General features: G+C 39.8%; 1 protein-coding gene across 11 annotated transcripts in view; it reads right to left on the reverse strand.

The window, feature by feature from the left end:
• The window catches only part of MAPKAP1 (MAPK associated protein 1), a 217,820-nt gene that overhangs the window by 102,760 nt on the left and 92,870 nt on the right, over positions 1–22,190 (reverse strand). For all 11 annotated transcript variants that reach the window (XM_081066335.1, XM_081066328.1, XM_081066331.1 and 8 more), the window contains 2 exons: positions 20,976–21,148; positions 4,204–4,380 (listed from right to left, as the gene is read on the reverse strand). In XM_081066335.1, coding sequence (XP_080922461.1) covers positions 4,204–4,380; positions 20,976–21,148 — 350 coding nt within the window. The remainder of the gene's footprint in view (positions 1–4,203; positions 4,381–20,975; positions 21,149–22,190) is intronic.

Raw genomic sequence — 22,190 nt, forward strand, 5'->3', positions numbered from 1 at the left:
AGTTTTATCTGCATTTAATTTGTAATTTTGTTTGGGTTGCATAAAGACATTAGTTTATAGCTAGAATTTTACATTTGTATGTATTTAAGTAACATTATAATAAAATTAATTTTGGCAAGCACTGAGGCTTCAGGAGAATTAATTTTCCGTTAAAAGAAGTCTGTACATTACTTACATGTAAGAAAAGTCCTCACAATTCCATGGGGTAGTTACTATGATCCTCATTTCATTGACGGAGAAATAGGCTACAGTCATGTAGCAAGTCACTAGTGAAGCTGAAACCTGAACCCAGTTTAGACTAAACTCAATTGCCTCACTGAAGGAGGGAAAGACACAGGTATATTGGAGCCTGCTGGTTGCGGGGGGTGAGGGTCTCTGAAAACCGGAATGGAACCTAGGCTTCGCGGTTTTCAAAAGGCAGAACAGGGATGTAAAAGTTTAAGTGGGCTCAAAAAGCGAGGTATAGCAGAAAGCTTGGTCAAGGGCCCTGCTAGCAGCCCACAAACACCTCAAGATTCATTCATGCCTTCTCTCTGAAGCCCTGTGCTGGGTGCTAAGATACACCACTAATTAAGACTGGCCCCTCCTGTCGTCAAGGAGTTTATGACCTTGCTGCCACCTTAACGGCTGTCTGCCCGTAAGAGGACAGATTGGGAAGTCTGCACATCTCTGACATCTACCCGTGCCTATGTTCAGCAAAAGTCACTCCAAGTCAGCCTTTTCTGAGCAATGTCCACACAAATTCTGCCCTTCCCCTGCTAGAAAACAGAAAGTAGGGGAAAAAGAAAAATGGAGAAGCAAAGAGATCTATTCAGTTACCCATTCAAGAAATATTTGTGGCATACCTTCTATGGTAATGGAGCTATGCTGGGTGTGTGGGGCACAAACGATCCAGCTATTGCCCTCGAAAAATTTTTATTAATAATAACTGCAACAAACACTCAGACAATGCTTCTACAGGCGAGGCACTGTTCTAAGTGTTTTGCATCTGTTAGCTCATTCAACCCTCACAACAGCTCTGTGAGACAGGTATTATTATTACCCTCATTGAACTAAACTATAGAAAAGTGAAGTAATTCATCCAAGGTCACACACGCAAGTAAGGGTAAGGTCAGGATCGGCACCCACACAGTCTGGCTCGGGAGGCCACTGTGCTTTCACCTATTATTACACTATAGTAATGGCTGAATGTCGGCCTTCAGACAGTGAGGTTTACTTGAAAGACTAGACCGACACTAGATTTTCCTACCCCCATCCTAACCCTTAGCAAGGTTGGGAAGAGCATGGACTATAAAGTCAGGCATGGGTTCAAATCCAGGCCTGCGAGCAATACTTCTAGGCCTCAATTTTCAAGTCTCTAAAATGGTCATAATAAAAACTGGGCTGTTTTTCAGATTAAATGAAATAACATATACATAATTGGTCCTTAGTCATACTGATTCACTTCCCATTGTCAAACCTTGCTCCCTCTTCCTGGTTGACTTTAATGTCTTCTAGCCACTTCCTGCCCATTCTCCACTGGGAGAAAGATACAAGGAGGAAAGGAGAAAATGAAGAGAAGGAGCGATGGATTCACTTATTTTGCTGGGACTTCACTCTCTGAAACTTTGGACACATCCCTGGAGACTCCTGAAGGTCTGCTCTGTCCTGCAATTTCAGGAGAGGCTTTTCTAATGTATAATATAGACCAGAAAGGTGAATGGGAGGTTGCTGAAATAAAAAAATACACACAGGGCAAATGGTCAGTAATCTGTCCTATTTCATCAGACAACTGAGAAAAAGAAGAAATAGAATATTTATTGACACTTTACTTTAAATAGTCACATGTAAAGACTTTACTTTACCTTGTGTTTTCAGAAACACTCCAGACATGTCGTATAAACTCTCTTGAACTTTAAAATAGAAAAACGACTGACTGGCATATGTGTGTTTGGGAGTGGGAGTGCAGGGATGGAAGTAATTCAGGGGGGAAAAAAAGAGTATTTAGTTTAAAGCAGTTGTTACTCTCTGCCTCCCCACTCCCCCCTTCCCATTCCCTTGAAGGAGGAGACACTTCTCCCTGGATGGTATATCCACCCCACCATGAACCGCACTCTATCAAAAATCACTGATTTAAAAGCTATTGTTTTAAAAAGGACTTTCAGTTTAAAAGACTGCTATCTATAATCATATGTAAACATTCATGTAGTAAAAATTATGTGCTAACAATTCTTTTACATACACACTTACTAATAAATAATAGAAATGCAAATGGAAACTACTGAAATACCACTGTATACATCTTTGAAAGTAAAAAGGGAAACCTTCTAATGACACCTTGTGATGGCTGCCGAGATGGCTCTGAATTCTGCTAGTGTTACTGCAAATTGGTTCATCTTTCAGAAGGCTACGTGTCAGTACAAAGTGAAAGTCTAAAGATGGTTCTCCTCTGACCAATAGTCCTACTGACAAAAAATTATCCTAAGGAAGTTATTAAAAAAAAACCAAAAGGGATATACCCAAGGCCTCTGACAGACTCACTGTTAGACCAACCCAGGAGGCCACCTAAACATCTTGTGACAGGCACCCGCTGCACGCGCACACTTTTCTGTTGTGTTGCTTATCACATTTTAACGATTTGTTTGACAACTGTCTCCGCACATAAGCTCCATGAGCATCGGGGTTGTCTCTGTTGAGATCCTTGGCACATACTGAATTTCAGGAATTAAAAACAGATATCGAAACAGTTGTAATATAATGTTAAGTAAAAACAACATAATATGTACGCCAGAACTGAAACTGTGTAATGTATAGACATATGGAAATTATTATACAAAAATGAAAATAGTTACATTAGGAATCGTTGGATAGCTTTTAAATTACTTTAAATATTCTTTAAAGTCGTTTCAGTACTGAAATGCCAATGAAAACTGTAAATGTAAAAAGAAGGAAAATATTTGCCGTTACATACACCAAACATAGCTTCATAGTAGGAATGAAATGGCAATTATAAAAGCTTGAGGAATCACCCCAGATCACTTGCAGGCACTCAGGTATTCATTCTTTGCTCAAGGGTAGAAAGACCCAAAATATTCGTATATCATAGGTAGCATAATCCTATTTTCAGTTAAAATCTGAAACAAAGGCAATATGTTTTAAAGAGACAGGTGGAAAAGTCCCCTAAAGCAACCTCTTTGGGATAGTGAATTTGCTGGTTGCTAACAGCAGGGGGTGCCAAAGGGATCGCTATTGTTCCCAGGAGATGGCCAGGAGGGGGACGGTTGCCACCTTGGTTAGAACAGCTTAAACTGTGCTTTAAAAACACTGCCAGTTTTCTCTTCACAACGGGGACCTGCGGGTAAAACTCAGGCATAGATAAAAACTGCATTTTTGTTTTCACTAACTTCTGATGTTCAGCATTTCCTTGAATCATAAATGTAGTCAACAAATCACAGTAGTGTTAGCCGTGCTGGCGACTGTCATGAGCAGAAATCACAGGTATCCTCACAGCGCATTACGTCGCAAACATCACTTACACTCAATCGCTACTTTGAAATGGAACTTCAGGAGTCACCGCGAGCCCCGCCACTGGACTTGCTATTTAATGTATTAATAAAAGCCCTACATATTACTCTATCACAAATTGGTTTAACAATTTGATAACTATTTAAATATAATGAATTCTTTTGTACTCCTGTAAATTTTATTTTCTGCATTGACAAACACTTTTATGAGAAGGGCTTTTATAGGTTGCACCAGACTGCCCCAAGGCACAGGGAAGGTTAAGGAACTCTGCTCAGTCTAAAGGAAGGCAACTGAGAGGAAAAATCAACTGTGATCTGAACAAAGCTGGAGAGGAAAAGAACTATTTTAAAGTCAGAAGAGAGAAGTGGCTGTGACGCATATTTTTGTTTAGTTTGGATTCCTTGAAGAGAATTTTTGCTTCCCAGACTCCAAATTGCCCCAATACGTCCCGAGGTCTAGATCACAGGTATGACGTTTAGAGATGACCTAATTCAATTTGCTACTATGAAAGTGTGTACTTAATCTAGGTGCAGAGACACGAGACACAATGCGAATGTTGTCCCCAATTATCTCCATGGAAGATCATTACATGTGGACTCTCCAGATACCAAGAATCATTCCTCTGATGAACAAAATCAAATCCAAAATACGCGAAGGTAGAGATGAGATCCTGAGATAAGTAACTGAGTCAATACTCACATTCGAACAAAGAGCGACTCTTTGGATGTCAGGCCAGGAGACGAATACTTTTCAACCAGGGCCAAAGTACTGAAGCCAAACTTGTGAATGGGCTCGTTGGAATCCAGTGGGGGGAAATCTGTGTCAACCTCCCCGTCATCCTCAGCAATATGCAGGCAGTAGGCACTGACATTGTCACTGAAAGGAAAACCAAACAGGTGAGTGAATGCCAAGGTGAGAAAGGGACGAAGAGATCAGAGGCTGTGCTGTACAGCAAGCAAACTGGGACACTGCTGTTCTTTACCTCAAAGCCTGGAGATACACTTAGATCCCCCAAATCCTACTTTACCTGGTAAGGAGAAAACAAAGGCAGTGCAACGGGAGAGGAAACAACGTGAAACGAGAGCCTTTATATTCGCCGATTCTTCCAACAAATATTAACTGAGCCCCTGTTATAGAGAAGACACAGAACCCCTTAGAGCAAAGATGAGATTCAGTATCAGCCTTCAAGGAAGCTTACAATAGAGTGGGGGGAAGGTAAGCACAATATTAGCTATCATATAAATGTAAATAAAATAAACATCGTAAAAGAGATACACAAAACTATGAAGGAAGGAAAAATTATTTGGGGGGAATCAGTGGCCTTTTATTTATGGTCAGGATTAAGAAAATATCTGCTCTAGCTCACGAAAGTACTCAGGATAACAAAGACAATCGACACAGTTTTCTTTTCTCTGAAGAAAATCAGACTCACTTGGCAGGATCTGATTCCAAACACCCAGGATACTTAACAGAGTAAAAGTAAATGACCTGATTTATCCTGACACAGATATCTGGCCCTTTCAACTACTTCTGGACTTTTCTCACTTCCCTAGAATGTCCAGTCAGTAATCCCACATTCTAGCCTTGCCCAGTTTGAATCCACACACACCTACTTCTCCTCCTTTGGGGGAAGTAAAAAGTCAATTGGCTGTAAAAGGGTGGGAAATTATCAACATAAAGACAATTTAAAACCGAAATCAACTTAAAACACGGTAAGATACCCTGCTCCAAAACTGAGTTGTGAAACTGTAAATCTGCTAGTATTCAGAAGCATGAACCTAATAGTTTGCAAAGCGGTGGGATTCTAAATTCTGCAGCTTAAATTTGGAGTTTTAATTATATGATTGATGCTTAAATTAATTAATTGCAAAGTGTATGCTAATTGTTTAATTGGTTGCTTGATCTATATAGATCATTTTTTGAATTAAATGAGTTGATTTACTAAGTTTATTGATTGGATGTGACAATGAATTATTTCACTGACTACCTGATTTGCAATTTTCCCAATTAATTCACAAATCTTTTGCTGCAACTCTGCTTATTGAGAGAGACCTACTTCAGGTGATCTATACTCAGTCTGTCATGACTAAAGATATTTATTATATAAAACAGGTAATAAGGACAGATTAAAATTAATGGGAACTGTAAATTTGCTAAATGAATTGGTAACAAGAAAGTAATCTGCCTATGTTTGTCACTATAAATTTCATGTATTTGCAATGCTGTTAAGAAACTTAAAATTCACCTCTGAATGGTAGGGGAAACTTACAGATTTTTGCAAGAGGTTACTAACTTAAACACCAAACACTTGTAGAAGCAGGAGAAAGCTGTCTAGGTGAGGAAAACGTCATGGTGTAGGAGCTAAGAGCTTTGTGTCCAGAAAGACTCGAGTTAGTTCAACCCTAAGCCCCATCGCTCATGGCCTATGTGATTTCAGAGCATACGCTTCACCTCGAGTTTCAGTTTCCACTTCTATAAAAAGGGTATAAACTCACGCAGGGGCGGTTGTGTGGATTAGATAATATGTAGTGCTTAGCACAGAACAGAGGTAAAAAAAAATAAATGGCATGGTAACTATAATAAAGTCAGATGGAAAATAACTTCTGTAGTTATGTCAATCCTTAAAGATTAAGTTGTGGGTCGTGTTAGAGCAAGAAAGCAATGAAAGTGACCGACATGTTCTTCGTGCATACATCTGCGGCTGGAGTTAACATGCCCACTGCATTCCAGCCTGGGGGGCCACTGAGCCTCGGGCTTTTATGAACAGGGCAGATACCAATGAAGGAAGCAATGGACAGCACAGATTATTTACTGGCGTGTAAATCATCCTGAGGAATGCCTGTGATTCCCCAGCATCACAGAGGTTTCAAGGGCAAATAAGAAGCTTATTGATCAAAGGAGAAAGCCAAACATTGGTATCAGAAGAACTCTGCTTTGACTGTCATGGGACGCCCCCAAATCCCCTCAACACGAACTCAACAAATGTCACAGGCTAAGATCTGAGAGCCGAAAGACTTACTGCCCAGTGCTAGTGCTCTTAGTCTCCCCAGTTCTTAAATACAGAGTGTGAAATCATTTATTCTTTCAAAAAACATTTGCCAAGTACCTACCCAATGCCGTGGCCTGTCCTGGGCAATAGGAACACAGCAAGGAAAAGAATGAATGGCTCACACTGTAGGATACAAAACTGAGGGAAGTCTTTTCTGGATCATCAGTAAAGATTAGCAGCCAACAGTGTTCCAACCCCTACATCCCCTTAATTGAACATCCAAAGGGAAAATTACTAAAATTCCATATTCTGTGCATGAACATATTGGTTCCTTTCTGCCTTTATAAAGGAATGATTAATAGAAGAAGCTACTGTGGTTTTTTGACTTCAGAAACTGCTTCAAGTTAGTCCGAGTACACTAACCATGAGTATCATTAGCTCCGTTCATTGCGTGCTATGTGCCAGACACTGTGCAAAGTGGTTTCCACACATAAGCTCACTGAATCTTCACTCAGTTCTGAGTCATTTATTATGTCTATTTCACAAATTAGAAAACTGAGGCTCAACGAGATTAAGCGGTTTGCTCAAGATTAAACAGCAGTTAAGTGACAGAGCTGAGATTCAAATCCAGGTAGTCAACAGCCCTCACTCTTGACCCCTGCCTGTCCCTCTGCCACAGCCATGACGTGTCAAGACTTCCCAAGGCCCCTGGGAACCCACGTTCCTATGGAAACGCTACATACTTTGAAAAGAAAGAGCAAACGACAACACATTAGTTGTAAAGAATCAGAAGCTTCAAGAGATTTAGTTCAACCTCCTTGCTTTTACAGATAGGGACTAGATGCCTAGAAAAAAGGAATAACATGCCCACGATCATCTAGTTAAACACGGGCAAAGCTGGTTCTAGAGAACTCACATCTCCTTGCTTCTGTTCCATTCCTCTTTCATGAAATCAGAAATTGGTGGCATTTTGAAATGGGGAGAGAAAAAAGGGGCAGCTATGGTCCCTGATACAGGAAGTCCCCAAATACAGACATGTGGAACTTACAAAACAGTGAAAACAGGCGTGTCGCCTTACGACATAGTTCAGCAGAATGAAAAGAGGTTTTGCAGTCAGATCTTTTTTAATGCTACCTCAACCACTGACCAGCTGTGTGACCAAATCTCTCTGAGCTCCATATTCTTATCTATAAATAGCTTTCTCTCATTTCTCTAGGAGAATCATTTGGAAAAGTGATTCTCCTCTGTGGTCTTGCAGAACTTGGTTAATATTTCTGCATGTTACTTATTGCATTGCTCTTTTTCTTATTTACACACCTACATTCTCCTAAGGAGCAGTGTTTCTTCTATCGTCTCTCCTCACTGAAGAGTAAAATGGCTGGCATTTAGAAGGTACTTAACAAATATTTGTCGAATGAATGAATATATCAACGTGTGGACTGAATCATTCTTCCCCATAAAAAAATACAAAGGGTATTATTAATGATGTGTGTTTTAATGAGAAGAGAATAAGCTTTTTTTCTTTTTCTTCCTTGTCACACTGATATCTGTTAACCAAATGGAGCTTTCTAGGCAATGCACATGTGTCAGAGATTGCAATTCAAGACAAGGGGAGAAGAAGGCCCAGGAAGAGGTAAGCATGAAAGAGGCATTTTTACAGTTCATCAAGATATGAGTATTAGCATCTCACTTTTTTATGGAGAAAAAAACATTGAAATTAATACTACTATGCAAAAATGTTCAATGATATACATATAAAAAGACTAAAAGGAAAGGCACCAAAAATTTTACAAAGGTTATATGTACATTTAAGCAATGAGCACTTCTTTCTAAATTCTTTGCTTTTCAAATGTTCCATGGTGAGTAGTGTAACTTTCATTTCTCTTTATAAAATATTTATTTTTTGATAAGGGTAATACTGATTATTGATAATTTAGAAATATGGTCTAGTACAAAGAAGGGTGGGAAATTTTTCACCCCTTTAAAGAATCAGCGGTTGTAGAGACTCTGAGCCTTGCCTGCCTCACCCACATCCCGATTCCTAAATGTGGTCATTTCCTCTACCAAGTTCTGGAATCACAGAGAAAATAACCATGCCTACTATACAGTCTTGTACGGATTAGATGACTTAATTCATTGCACAGAGCCTGGCATGAAGAATTCTTGTTTTGCCAAGATTTCTCCCACTCCTCGTCATCTTCTGATTGAAGAATTAACAATCTAACAGAAGTGTGGCCGAGGCTTGAGACAAAGAAACCTACAAGTCCTGTTTGTGAGTCATTGCCAGAGAAGGAGAGATGATCAAAGACTAAGGAACAAGTACAGGACAATTGGCTCCACAGGAAGAGGCTTAGCTTTAGAGTTGGGTGGGCATGGAAGCAGCAGTCCCTAGGGGACCATGTTGTTTCTGAGAGAACTGGAAGTCGGAACAGTGAATGGATGCAAAATGAAGCCTGTTGCCAAAAAGAGATCCTTTGGAGGGGTGATGGATATCTTTAATGAATACAATTAACTGAATTCCACTTACTCGTATTTTATCGAATAAGGCTAAAATTTTTCATCAGAAAAAATTATTTCACTGAATTGCTGACCAATCTTCATTTTATGTTCAAAGACCAGTATGGTTTTTATGAAGCAACAGAAGCGTGTAGCCCATAAATAAATGGTACTTAATTCATATATGAAAATTCAGGAGCATTCCAGGAAGCATCCCAGATTTCTACCAAATGTGATCTGACATGTTCAATTTACATACTCATAAAAATTCACTCTTATTTCGGAAAATGCAAAACACACTTAAGTATGATGTCCAGACAGATGAATGCTTATTGTTTTTTTTTTAATGAAAAATAAATGAGTGCATGATTCTGAAATGTCCAGAACTCTCATTACTTGGGCCTTGCTGTTTATTCTGATGACAGAATCAATATTAAGCGTGTGTCAGGCATTAGCAAGAGAAAGAAAGCTCCTGAGGGTTGCAGCTCAGAAGTTCATCTCTTTGAAGTCAGAGGAAAGATTTTTAAGACTGTGAAGATTTCCTTTTATCCAAAACAAAACCCCCATAAATGCAAAGTAAAAATTGATAAATATCATGTTTGTCAAGCCACAGCAACCTCACACAGAAATAGTTAAGTCTAAATTTTCTGGTAAAAATGTTCTAGGGAGAAAATACCCACTAATTTCTAAGTGGAAGCAAGACGTTGGTATTTTTCTGAGCTTCTTTATGGACAGTTTCTATTGCTATGTCTTCAAGTTCATTGATTTTTTTCTTTTGCAGTATCTAATATGCTGTTAATCTCATCTAGTGTAGTTTTCATTTCAGATACTACATTTTTCATCTCTAGAAGTTCCATTTGGGTTTTAAAAAAATCTGCTGCTTTTCTCTTCATTTTCATGTTTCCCTCTATCATCTTGAACCTATAGAGCATGTTTGCAATAGCTGTTTTAAAATCTTTCTTTGCTAATTCCATCATTTCTGGCATTTCTGGAAAGTCTTTTGTATTGTTCTGAACTAGAACGTCCTCAAATAAATTCAGTTGGCAGAATTCTAAAATTCAGAAACTCATGAAGTCTATTACAAATTTACCCTGAAAACATTCACCCTAAACCTTGCTTCCCGAGGGATCTTTCAGAAACACAACTGTGATACTGTCACTCCTCTGCTTAAAACTTTCCTTTCCTTTAGAATAAAAACAAAAGGGCCATTAAAGTACCTGACTTCCACAAACTCTTCCATTATACTCTGCCCTGCTTTCCAACCCAATCTCCTTCCATTCCAGGAGCCGCACCTTAGGTGCTAGTCACACCAGGTGTTTGCATTACCCTGATCAGGTCACAACACCAGCTCCCCATCACTGTTCATGCAAGCCTCTCCACCCAGGTGCTCCCTATTTCTAGTCTGGCTGGTCATCTTTTGAGATTTAACTCTAGCATTCATTCTAGTAGGAAGTCTTCCCTAATATCCCTCTCATCTGTACTCAACCCAGGCCTCCATCTTCCTGCGGAATTAGAAAAGTCCTTCTCTATTACCCCACAGCATTCTGAATATCCATGATTACAGCAAGGCTTATGATTATGACAGTGAAGCTGAAACTATAATTTGGTGTCTGTATCATCCATTTGCCTGAATCTCGAGGCCCTAAACTTCATTTTATGATCATTTGTATCCCCAGCACTTAGCATAGTGCCTGGGATGGTGCAGACAACATGTAAATGATTGCTGGCTGAATCTGTGATTATAGGAGTAAAAAGATGGATAGATGGAAGGAAAAAAAGAAGGAACGGAGGGACGGAGGAGAAGGAGGAAGGGCAGAAAATCTCATATGGCTATAATGTCCATAGTACAATCACCACAAGAGCTTCATTTCTTTGTATAGCATAGTAGGTAAGATCAAGGGAAATGGAGTCAGACCTATGTTCAAATCCCGACTTTGCCACTTGCTCTTGGGTAGTTACTTAATTTCCTGATCCTCAATTTCTTTACTGCTACTATTTATGACTTATAAGGCTGTTATAACAAATAAAATACACTCAGCACTTGGCATGGAGCATGACACAATGGGCATAGTGTGTTTGCGTCAGCCAATTCGTTACCTAGTAGTGTGGTTACTCTGGCATTTGGGAAATGTTGATAATGGGCAATCTTTCTGTCAAGCTCAATGAACAAAGTATTTGTAATAATTCCCCCCAAACCTTCATCTATCACTTAAATATATTACCAGGTTGAGAACAAGTAATTCAGTGAATTTTAATGAATAAAGGTTTGTATACAGTCAGAAGTTTGTCTTAGCAGACATCTGGAGAAAGGCCTCCTGGCACGGCAAAAAAGGGAAGTATTAAGGATTCAAATTGCAAAGTTGTCAGAAAACATAATGTAAGGCTAAACATCCGTTTATATACTTTCATGAGCCCATGACGGCATCAATGTACCAGACTTGACTCGTCAGGAAAGGCCTAAATTATGCTCCTGTTACTGAACTGCTACTAGTTTTAGTTGCAATAGTAGATGGCTATAGTTACAGTATTTAGTAGCAACATAAATGAACATTTACTGAGCACTTACCATGTTTTCTCATTTTATTTTCATAACTACCCTATTAGGAAGCTTTAATCCTCATTTTACACACAAGAAAATGGGAGTACCTGGGGCTGAAGTAATTCATCCAAAATCACCCTGATGGTAAGTGTTAACACCAGAATTCAAACCCAGACTACAGCTTTGGATCCCATACTCTTAACCACTATGTTATAATCTGATTAAGAAGGCAGAGGAAAATGTTAACACATTTTAAAGAGCTGCTATGAAAAACTATTACAATTAAGACAACTTGATATTGAATGAAGCGGATCCATAGTGAATTCCACTGTATGGTTATACCACGTCTTCGTATACTCTAGAGCGGCACTTCCCAACATGTGGCTACTAGGCACTTGAAATGTTACCACTGGTAACCACCGTTCTAATCTCTGTTTCTACGAGTATGGCTTTCTTACATTCCACATATAAGTGATATCATACAATATTTGTGGAGGAAATGGGGCTTTATGTAAAGAGCAGGTGCATAACTCCCATCTCAAGTTCATGATGGTAAAATCTCACTGAATTTTATTTTTCTCTCATTTATAAATGGGTGCTACTCGAAAGATATTATTTCACTTGACTCTGGTGGAGAAATATAAATTAAGGAATGCTTTTAAAAATCTTACAGGTCCAAAATAGATCCACAAAAATATAATCAATTAATCTTTGACAAAAGAGCAAAGGCAACTCAGTGAAGAAAGGATAATTTGTTCATCTGAATATTTACATGCAAAAAATAAAATAAAATCTAGACACGGACCTTACACCTTTCACAAAAATTAACTCAAAATGGATCATAGACCTAAATGTAAAGCACAAAATTATATAAGTTCTAGAAGATAACCTAGGTAACCTTGGGTTTGGTGACGATTTTTTAGATACAACACCAAAACCACAATAAATCAAAGAAAAAACTGGTAAGACGGAGTTTATTAACATTAAAAACCGCACTGCAAAAGATTCTCTTAAAAGAATGAAAAGATAAGCTACAGATTTGGAGAAAATCTTCACAAAACACGTATCTGATAAATATACAAAGAATTCTGAAAACTGAATAAGAAAACAACCTGATTAAAAATAGGCAAAAGAGCTGAACAGACAGCTCACTAAAGAAGACAAACAGATGTCAAGCATATGAAAAGACGTTCAACCTCACCTCATTAGGGAATTGCAAGTTAAAACAATGAGATACCACTGCACACTTATTAGAATAGCTAAAATCCAAAACATTTACAAAACCAAATGCTGGTGAGGATGTGGAGCAAGATAAACTCTCACGCATTGCTGATGGAACTGTCAAATGGTGCAGCTATTCTGGAAGACAGTTTGGCAGTTTCTTAGAAAGCTAAACGTAGGCTTACCATATAATTTGGCAATTGCACTCCTAAGTATTTGCCTAAATGAATTGAAAACTTATGTCCACACAAAAACTGCGTATCAATGTTGACAGCAGCTTTATTAATAATTCCCACAAATTGGAAGCAACCAATCTGTCCTTAGGAAAAGGAAAAACAAACTGGTATATGTATATCCAAACAATGTAGTATTATTATTCAGTAATATAAAGAAATGGGCTATCAAGCCATAAAAAAACATGAAGGAACCTTAAGTGCACATTGCTAAGTGAAAGAAGCCAGTCTGAAGAGGCTACAGATAGTATGATTCTAACTAGCTGAAATTCTGGAAAATGCAAAACTAGAGACAGTAAAAAGATAAGTGGTTACCAGCAGTAAGGGGGTCAGGGTAAACAGATGGAGCATACTGCATTTTTAGGGCAGGGAAACCATTCTGTGATGTATGATACCATCTTTAGAACCATATAATACAAAGACTATACCCCAATGTAAACAATTGACTTTAGTTAATAAGGATGTATCAATACTGGTTCATTGAGTGTAACAAATGTACCGCACTATTACAAAAATGTTAATTAATAAGGGAAAACAAGAGGCAGAAAGGAGATACGAGGTGTGATCAAACAACACAGTGATTGCGTAAATTGAAAAACAAATTATTACAGTAAAAGACATATTGCCATTGATCCCCCTCAAAATACTCCCCCTCGTTTTGAACACACTTATCCCACTGTTCTTGCCACTTTCTGAAGCAGTTCTGGAAGTCCTCTTTTGTGAGTGTCTTTAGTTGTGCTGTTGTGGCTGCCTTGATATCCTGAATCGATTCAAAACATTTACCTTTCATGGTCATTTTGACTTTGGGGAAGAGCCAGAAGTGGCACGGTGCCAGATCCAGTGAATAAGGTGGATGAGGCCACACCGTAATGTTTTTGACAGAAATTGCTGTACAACATAAGTGACGTGTGACACGGAACGTTGTCATGATGGAGGATGATTTATGGTACGCTTTAAAACACACCTTCTCTCAACCGTAGCTCACACCCGAATGACTGCACCAAACAAGTTGAAACCTGTCACACACTGTTACTAAGGTTCAACGCGCCGCTTCCTGTACTGAAGATCCCTGCCTTTCCATTGGATGGCACGCGGCAGCAGCATTCACCATATTTTGTGATCACAATGGAAAGGCTCGTGTCACACATTGCTTCTGTCAAATAAAAACATTACAGGGGCGGTTGGATGGCTCAGTTGGTTAAAGCGCAAACTCCCAAAAACAAGGTTGTTGGTTTAATTCCCACATGGGATGGTGGGCTGCGCCCCCTGCAACTAAAGATTGAAAACAGCGACTGGACTTGGAGCTGAGCTGCGCCCTCCACAACTAGATGGAAGGATGACTTGGAGCTGATGGGCCCTGGAGAAACACACTGTTCCCCAATAAAAAAATTTTTAAAAAACGCACCAAAAAACAAAAGATTACAGTGTGTCCTCATCCACCTTATTTACTGTACCTGACACCGTGCGACTTTTGGCTCTTTCCCAAAGTCAAAATGACCATGAAAGGTATGGTCATTCTGGACATTTTGGATCCGGACATCGAGGCAGCCACAATAGTGCAACTAAAGACACTCACAAATGAGGATTTCCAAAACTGCTTCAGAAAGTGGCAAGAACAATGGGCTAACTGTGTTCGAAGCAAAGGGGAGTATTTTGAAGGGGATTAATGGCGGTGTGTCTTTTATTCTAAAAAAATTGTTATTTAAATATTGTCCGTATCTTTTGATCACACCTCGTATGTGGGCACTCTATACTTTCTGTAAACCTAAAACTACTTTAGAAAATAAATTAAAAATGTTTTAATATCTTTTAAGTAACAGGCCTCAGAATTAAAAATTGAAATGGAAAACAAAAAGCATAAAAAACAAAGCTTAAAACAAGTTGACTGACATAAACCCAACATATCAATGGTAATAATAAATATTAGTACGATAAATTTCCCCACTAAAAAACACTGACTTAGACTGGGTCAAAACGAGAAACCTCACAAAATTATTCATATCTATAACAGAAAGGTGAAGGTACAGGCTGAACAAAAAGATACATCAGACTAGTACAAAGAAAGGGGGGGAAGCTAATATTACTGAAATAGAGCAAAGAAAAAGTGGGACACAAGACATAAAAAAAAAGGACTGTTTTATTTTGAAAAAAAGTACAGCTCACAATAAAGATATGAAATGCATGAATCTTTGTGCACTGAAATATGAAGTGTAAACTGTTGACATCTCAGGAGAAATTGACAAAAACACCCAAGAAAATGGAAACTTTAATCCACTGCTCTTAATCATCTCTAGATGAAATAGTAAAAACAATTTAGGAATATAATTGTAATTAAAGATGTTGATTTAATAAGTATATATTGAATTATATAACCTATACAGAATATTTTTTTCCAGAATCCATGGAATATTTATGAAAATTTATTGTATGGTAAGCTGCCAAAATATAAATAAATCTCTAAGCAGAAAGTTTATAGGCCACATTTTCTGATCAAAATTCAATAAACATGAATCTATATAACAAAATCTAAATTAAAAAATTCAACTACCTAGAGATTGAAATGACTTCAGTTACTTTCTTCCAAACAGATTCAGTTTCCCCTAAACTCAGTGCATTGAAATAAGCTGGAAATAAGCTTCAACACCACATTCCAATCTTGCTCAAGAGTTAACAAGTATAAGAGTAAAGGAAGCCAAGAACTGCAGCTAAATTCTCCATTCCTTCCCTGGGGCCAACGCCTACTCCCATAAAGTTTTCAAGGAACCAAGATTGAAGAACAATACTCTTAAATAAATGGTTTTCATGACAAACCAAAATGAAATTGGAGGAAAGGTCTCCCATGCATCTAGCAATTTGGCCCCTGTGAGTGAAGAACTATTCCACGGGGCCAACTGGAAAAGATCAAACAAGAAATATTCCAACACTTAAGTGCAAACAAACTAGAAAGAAAATACCTTGCACTACACTGCCTGATAGGAAGAGATCCCAGGGATTTACTTTATAGATCCTTATACCAAACGGAACTGAGAAATCCATTGTCACGTAAGAACAGTAAAATATTTCAAAAGATCATGGTCTATTTAGATTATTTAGATGCAATGTAATTTTGTAATTCAAAATAGACTTACAGAGCAACTATTAAAAAAAATGTCAAGGCCAGCCTGGTGGCTTGGGTAGTTGGAGCGCCGTGCTCCTAATACCTAGATCGCCAGTTCGATTCCCACATGGGCCAGTGAGCTGCGCCCTCTACAGCTAAGATTGTGAACAATGGCTTTCCCTGGAGCTGGGCTGCCGTGAGCTGCCGACGATAGAGGTGGGCGCGAGCTGCCGCGGGCGACTGGGCTGCTTACTGTGTGCCGCCATGAGCTGCTGTGAGCCCCCTACAAGGGACCGACTGCCTCAGCCGGGAAAAAGTGCAAGGCTCAAAATACCAGCCAGGGAGTTGTGTCCTACACAACTAGACTGAGAAACAATGGCTTGAACCAGAGTGGGGGCTTGGGGGAGGCAAAAGAAGGGGGAAGAAAAAAATGTCAACATGCTAGATAGATATACTCCAGGAATGTAAATCTCAGTAAGATGTACTCAGCTTCAGAAGCTTACAAACTAGTACAAGAAATAATCTCTATTTTGGGGGTTCAGAATTGCTAATCAAATTGGTTGAATCTTCCTTCTCCTTACTAATTTTGGGTCTGCTTCATTTACCAGTTTCTGATAGGAATGTTGCTAGATACATAGTCAGAATTATTATATTCTGTTGGTGGGCTATTCCTTTACATTATGTATGTAATGTAAAATTAAACTAAATATCCCTATGGACATGTTTTTGCCTTAAATTCTACTGTTTGACGCAGTGCCACTGGCCCAACCCCTCCCGCAACTTCTATACCCCTGGCCAGGTGCAGCTGAAGACTCTTACCCATGGGAAAGAAGGCAGAATGGTTGCCTCTCGGCTTTGGGACTGGGAAGGAAAGAAAGAAAGGTCATGTGGCGAGCAAAAGGTTTTAATTTTGATGCAGTCCAGTTTATCTTTTTCTTTTATGGGTCATGCTTTTAGTGTCATGTATAAGAACCCTTCATGTAGCCCTTGGTCCCAAAGATTTTCTCCCCTGTTTTCTACTAAAAGTTTTACGATTTTACATGGAAGTCACAATCCATTCTGAATTAATTTTATACAAGGTATGACGTTTAAGGTGCAGTTGATTTCTTTTGGCTTATGAATGTCCAATTGCTCCAGCCCCATTTATTAAAAAAGACTCTCCTTCCTTCATTTAATTTGTATGTGTTTTTAATACAAAGACTCGCTCATATCTATTTTCAATTCTGGGAAATTCTCTGGCATTATCTGTTCAAATATTGTTTCTCTGCTATTCCCTCCATTCTCTAATTCACACATGGGAGGCTTTCAATCTTTCCTCCATGTCTCTTACTCATCTTTCCTTCTTTATATCTCTTTGTGTTACATCCTAGCTGAAATTTATTAGTACCATCTATCAACTCACTCTCTCTTTAACTGTGCCCAGTCTAGAATTTATCCCATACTTTTTTTTTTTAATTTTATTGGGGAAGGGGAACAGGACTTTATTGGGGAACAGTGTGTACTTCCAGGACTTTTTTTCCAAGTCAAGTTGTTGTCCTTTCAGTCTTAGTTGTGGAGAGTGCTGCTCAGCTCCACATCCAGTTGCCATTGCTAGTTGCAGGGGGTGCAGCCCACCATCCCTTGAGGGAGTCAAACCTGCAACCTTGTGGTTGAGAGGACGCACTCCAACCAACTGAGCCATCTGGGAGCTCAGCGGCAGCTCAGCTCCAGGTGCCAAGTTCAATCTTTAGTTGCAGGGGCGCTGCCCACCATCCCTTGCGGGAGTTGAACTGGCAACCTTGTGGTTGAGAGCCCACTGGCCCAATTGGGAATCGAATCGGCTGCCTTCAGAGTTAGGAGCACCGGAGCTCCAACCGCCTGAGCCACCGGGCCGGCACCCCATACTTTTTTTTTTTTTTTTAACTTTAATAACTGCATTTTATATTACCAGTACTTTTAATCGGTTCTTTTGTAAACTCACCTCTTGATTCTCACCTGCTCAGTTTTGTTTCACAATTTCCTAAAAGTTTACCATGGATGTTAATTATTCCTTCATCTCTTTGATAATTTCAAACATACTTATTTGAAGTTAATTTTCAGGTTGCTTTATTATATTTTGTTGGGAATGAATTCTGATTATTGTCTTTCTTAGTACTAGTAATACTCGTTTGCTTTGAAATTGAGTTTGTTACCCTATTTTCCTGAAAATAAGACCTGGCTGGACAATCAGCTCTAAAGCGTCTTTTGAAGAAAAAATTAATATAAGACCCAGTCTTATTTTACTATAAGACCGGGTATAATATAATATAATATAATATAATATAATATAATATAATATAATATAATATAATACAATACAATACAATACAATACAATACAATACAATACAATACAATACAATACAATACAATACAATACAATACAATACAATACAATACAGGGTCTTATATTACTTTTTGCTCCAAAAAGTGCATTAGAGCTGATTGTCTGGCTAGGTCTTATTTTGGGGGGAACACGGTAGCTTTTCTTCAACAGAAATGCTGTATCTCTTTTTCCTTCTCCCCCTCCCTTCCTCTCTCACCGTCCCTATCCAGTGCTTTTATAGACACTGCTACCGTCTTGCATCCTTATCCGAGCAGAGGCCTCTAGTCTAGAACCAGGTCTTACTGTGGCTGCTTAGGGTCCCTATCCTTTGGTGACACGGGCTATCATAAAACCAGTCATTTCGTGGTCAGGTCCTGGCCGTACTGCTGTCTCCATTCCCCTGCCATCCCAGAAACACAACTTTAAACAAGTCACAGACCTAGGCAGCTTTGTTGTTTCTTTTCATAGGTAGGCCAGGCCCATCTGAGCTCCTAAGTTTCAGCAGTCAGACTTCCTTTGGTCCCCATCCAGGCATGAAGTTCCTCTGGTCCTCAGCAGTATTTCCCTCTCCTTTCTGACATCACGGTACACTTAGAAAATAACAGTATGTGTATGGCACATGCATAAAGAAATGGGACTGTTCCCTGCCCAGAAATACTGGCTGGGGGCTCTGACCACCCAGGCCCCGAAGCGTGAGGACAATCAGTCTTTTACACACCAGTAAACTCACAGAAGGTTCACTAAAAGAACTGACTCTTCACACACACTGCCTACTTCTGTACTTGGTTCTACCTCCCGTCCACAAGGATCTTTATCTTGTTATTAAAGTACAAGTACGTCAATAACATATTTTATTTATCATTACTATGTATTTGAAGCAGAATATAGAATTTAAAGGATGAATTCATAACCAGAAGTCCATGCTTTTCCCTGTTTAGAAAATCCTCCTCTCAACCCACCTGCATCACATTTTCTTACTTCTCCTTCACGTTTCAGTTTAGCTGTCACTTAATCAAGGTTGCTTTTCACGACTCCACTTTCACCACCAAAAATGGGGTCAGATCTCCTCAGAACCCGATTTTACTGCTAATGTACTGCATTAGTATTGCCTATGGATCTTAGACAGTAAGTTCCTTGATGGCATGACTGCCTTTTTCACTTCTGTATTTCCAGAGAGAGCACAGGGCCCTGTAATAAACATTTTCATAGCACTTTCTAGAGTTCCATGGTAGGGAGTACAATGTAATAGTGAAGAGCTAAGGCTCTGGAGTCGGAGGCTCTACCACTTACTGTGTGATTTAGGAAAGTCACTTAGCCTCTGCAAGCTTTAGTTTCCCCACCTGTAATGTGTCACAGTTCACTCCTGTCTCTGTGACTAGCTGCGTAACCCTGGGCCAGTTCTTTTACCCCGATCCAGGCTTCAGTTCCTGTGCTAAGTAGTCTTTTAAGGATTAACTCAGACAACATGTATCGAGTCACTAGCACTCGTCCTGTTCTCTCGCTTCCACTTCACCCTGAAAAGGGACAACCATAGCTCCGCCTTCAGAAGAGGCGCTGACCCAGCCCTTTTCTGAGCCTAGGTGACATTTTAGTAAAAAAGGCTTTCTATTGCCACAAGAGCAATAAACACTGTATTTCTATCCACAGTTTATTAAGGTAAAGTGAAGGGCAATGTCAATAAGAACTCGAAAGAATAACTGTCTAGTGCAAATTGAACATATCTAAAGAAAAACAAAACAGACTGGACCATTCTAACCCCGGCAATAGGAGAAGAGAAAGTCTGCGTGAGAATGTATTCCCAAAATGAAGGCATCCACTCCATTTTGCTGATTCTCAAACATTATTGCTGGGAAGAGCACACACAACTAGAAGGGGGTGCTGCCAGGTAAGAAATGTAAGCCTAAGAGAACCAACGCAGCAAAGCACTTTTACGTTCAAGTTATGACACATAGACTTTCAAGCACTACATTTTAAAAAATTGTTTAATGAGGAATAGAGCCTAGTGATTGAAAGAAAGTTTGAGCCATTGACTGATAACAAAAAAAACTTAATTCAGACGAAAGGAAATAATACAAAAACCTTGGCATCGAACAGCCCAGGAATCAAATCCTGACTCTGCCGTCTCCCAGTGGTGTAACCTTCAGCAAGTCACAGCTCTCTGACTTGCGAGTTTCTTCCCAGGCAGAATGAGAATCATAAAGCTCACCTCACAGGGAGCTGGGAGAATTCAAGGAGAAATCAGGTACAAAACGCCCAGCATGGTGCCCCCTCATGGGAGGTGCTCAATAAACATTAGTTCTCTCCCGCTAACTCCCACGCCACATTTATCAGCGAGCACCGCAAAACGGTTTGAAAACTGCTAAAATGCATTTCCTCATGCCTGGATTCGCAAAGCTATCGGGTGTATTTACAAGCAGATTCTTGGAGATACACAGGCCCTGGTGAGAAACCTGCCCTGATCAGGTGGACGGCTGGTTCCCAGGCCAATGCTTAGAAAGACCAACTGGGCCCAGGGACAGCCTGAAACCAGAGCAGTCAGAGAGGAAGGATTACTTGAGCTTCGGCTCCCGTCCTTCGCTTGTGTACTGCCAACAGATGAGCCCGATCAGGTCCTGCACCCTGGCGCTGGCCATCGTCACCACGGTCATTGGCAGCAGTCTGTCCTGGCTCGAGTGCAGGGGGAGGTAGACGTCGATCTTCTTGGTTGCTGTTGTGCCTACATGACCCTGTGGACAGAGTACAACGCATGAGGGTGGAGCACAGTCACGGTCATGCAGACCCTAGGGGGCCACAATGACTGCTCTCGGGGGCCTGTGTGCAGCGCAGCCATTTCCATTATTTTGGCCCAGACCTGCTTATGAGCCTGGAATGGTCCCAAAGTGGAAACACTGTCTAGTTTTAAGGGTTTTTTTCCTCCTTTAATTTTCATTTTCTAATGGCCTAATGCATCCACTTCTGCCAGCAGTAAGGTAAATGAGCACTACAATTAAAACAAACAAATTAAAGTGGTCACAGACCTGATATGTAGTGTCAGGAAACTTGCTTTGCTACTTATTCAGTGTGACCTTGGAAAAGTCACCATTAGACCTTGGCATCAGCTACCCTCCCTGAAAACTGCTGTCTCGCTTCTTGAGACCATGGGAAAAGCTGCACGGGAAGCTGCCATTCTCTGAGGAAGAATTTCAACCTGCAGCACTGGTACCAAGGGCTTGCCTTCTCAGAAACTATGGGGAACAAATTCTATTATGCAGTACACCTGTTTACTTCAGTCATAGGCACTGAAGTTCAAGTGTTCCTGGTCTTCCATTACTGCCCTAACCACCAAACCACACTGCTCTGTTTATCCCCAATCCCTCCCACATAGCCAGCCTTCCTCCTTCCTGAACCTTCCACTGCCCTCTGGAACGCCTGCACTAATTAGCAAACTTCCATAAATCATCATTTCTTTTTCGAAAAATTCCCTGCACCTCTCTGCCTTAATCAAAACCTGCTGGTCATTAAGGACATTGCTTCCTCTGCTGTCCATAACAATGTTTTGCTTTTTCCTTTTTAACCCCCAATCCTCAAGTCTAGAAGGTGGAGTAAGTATTTTTGTCTCCACGATTTTCAAACTATTACTTCTCCTTTCTTGCAAAAACCCCTGTTTCTTTGAGACCCAAGTACACCACCCTGTCCTCCTCATTTGTTTCTTTTATTCATCAACCTTCCAAGCATTTTCCTTGCTCACTGAAGGCTTGATTGAGCTCTTTGCTCATAGTCTTCTTTTGC

The sequence above is a fragment of the Rhinolophus hipposideros genome, assembly GCF_964194185.1.
Source record: "Rhinolophus hipposideros genome assembly, chromosome: 11".
Taxonomy (NCBI): Eukaryota; Metazoa; Chordata; class Mammalia; order Chiroptera; family Rhinolophidae; genus Rhinolophus; species Rhinolophus hipposideros.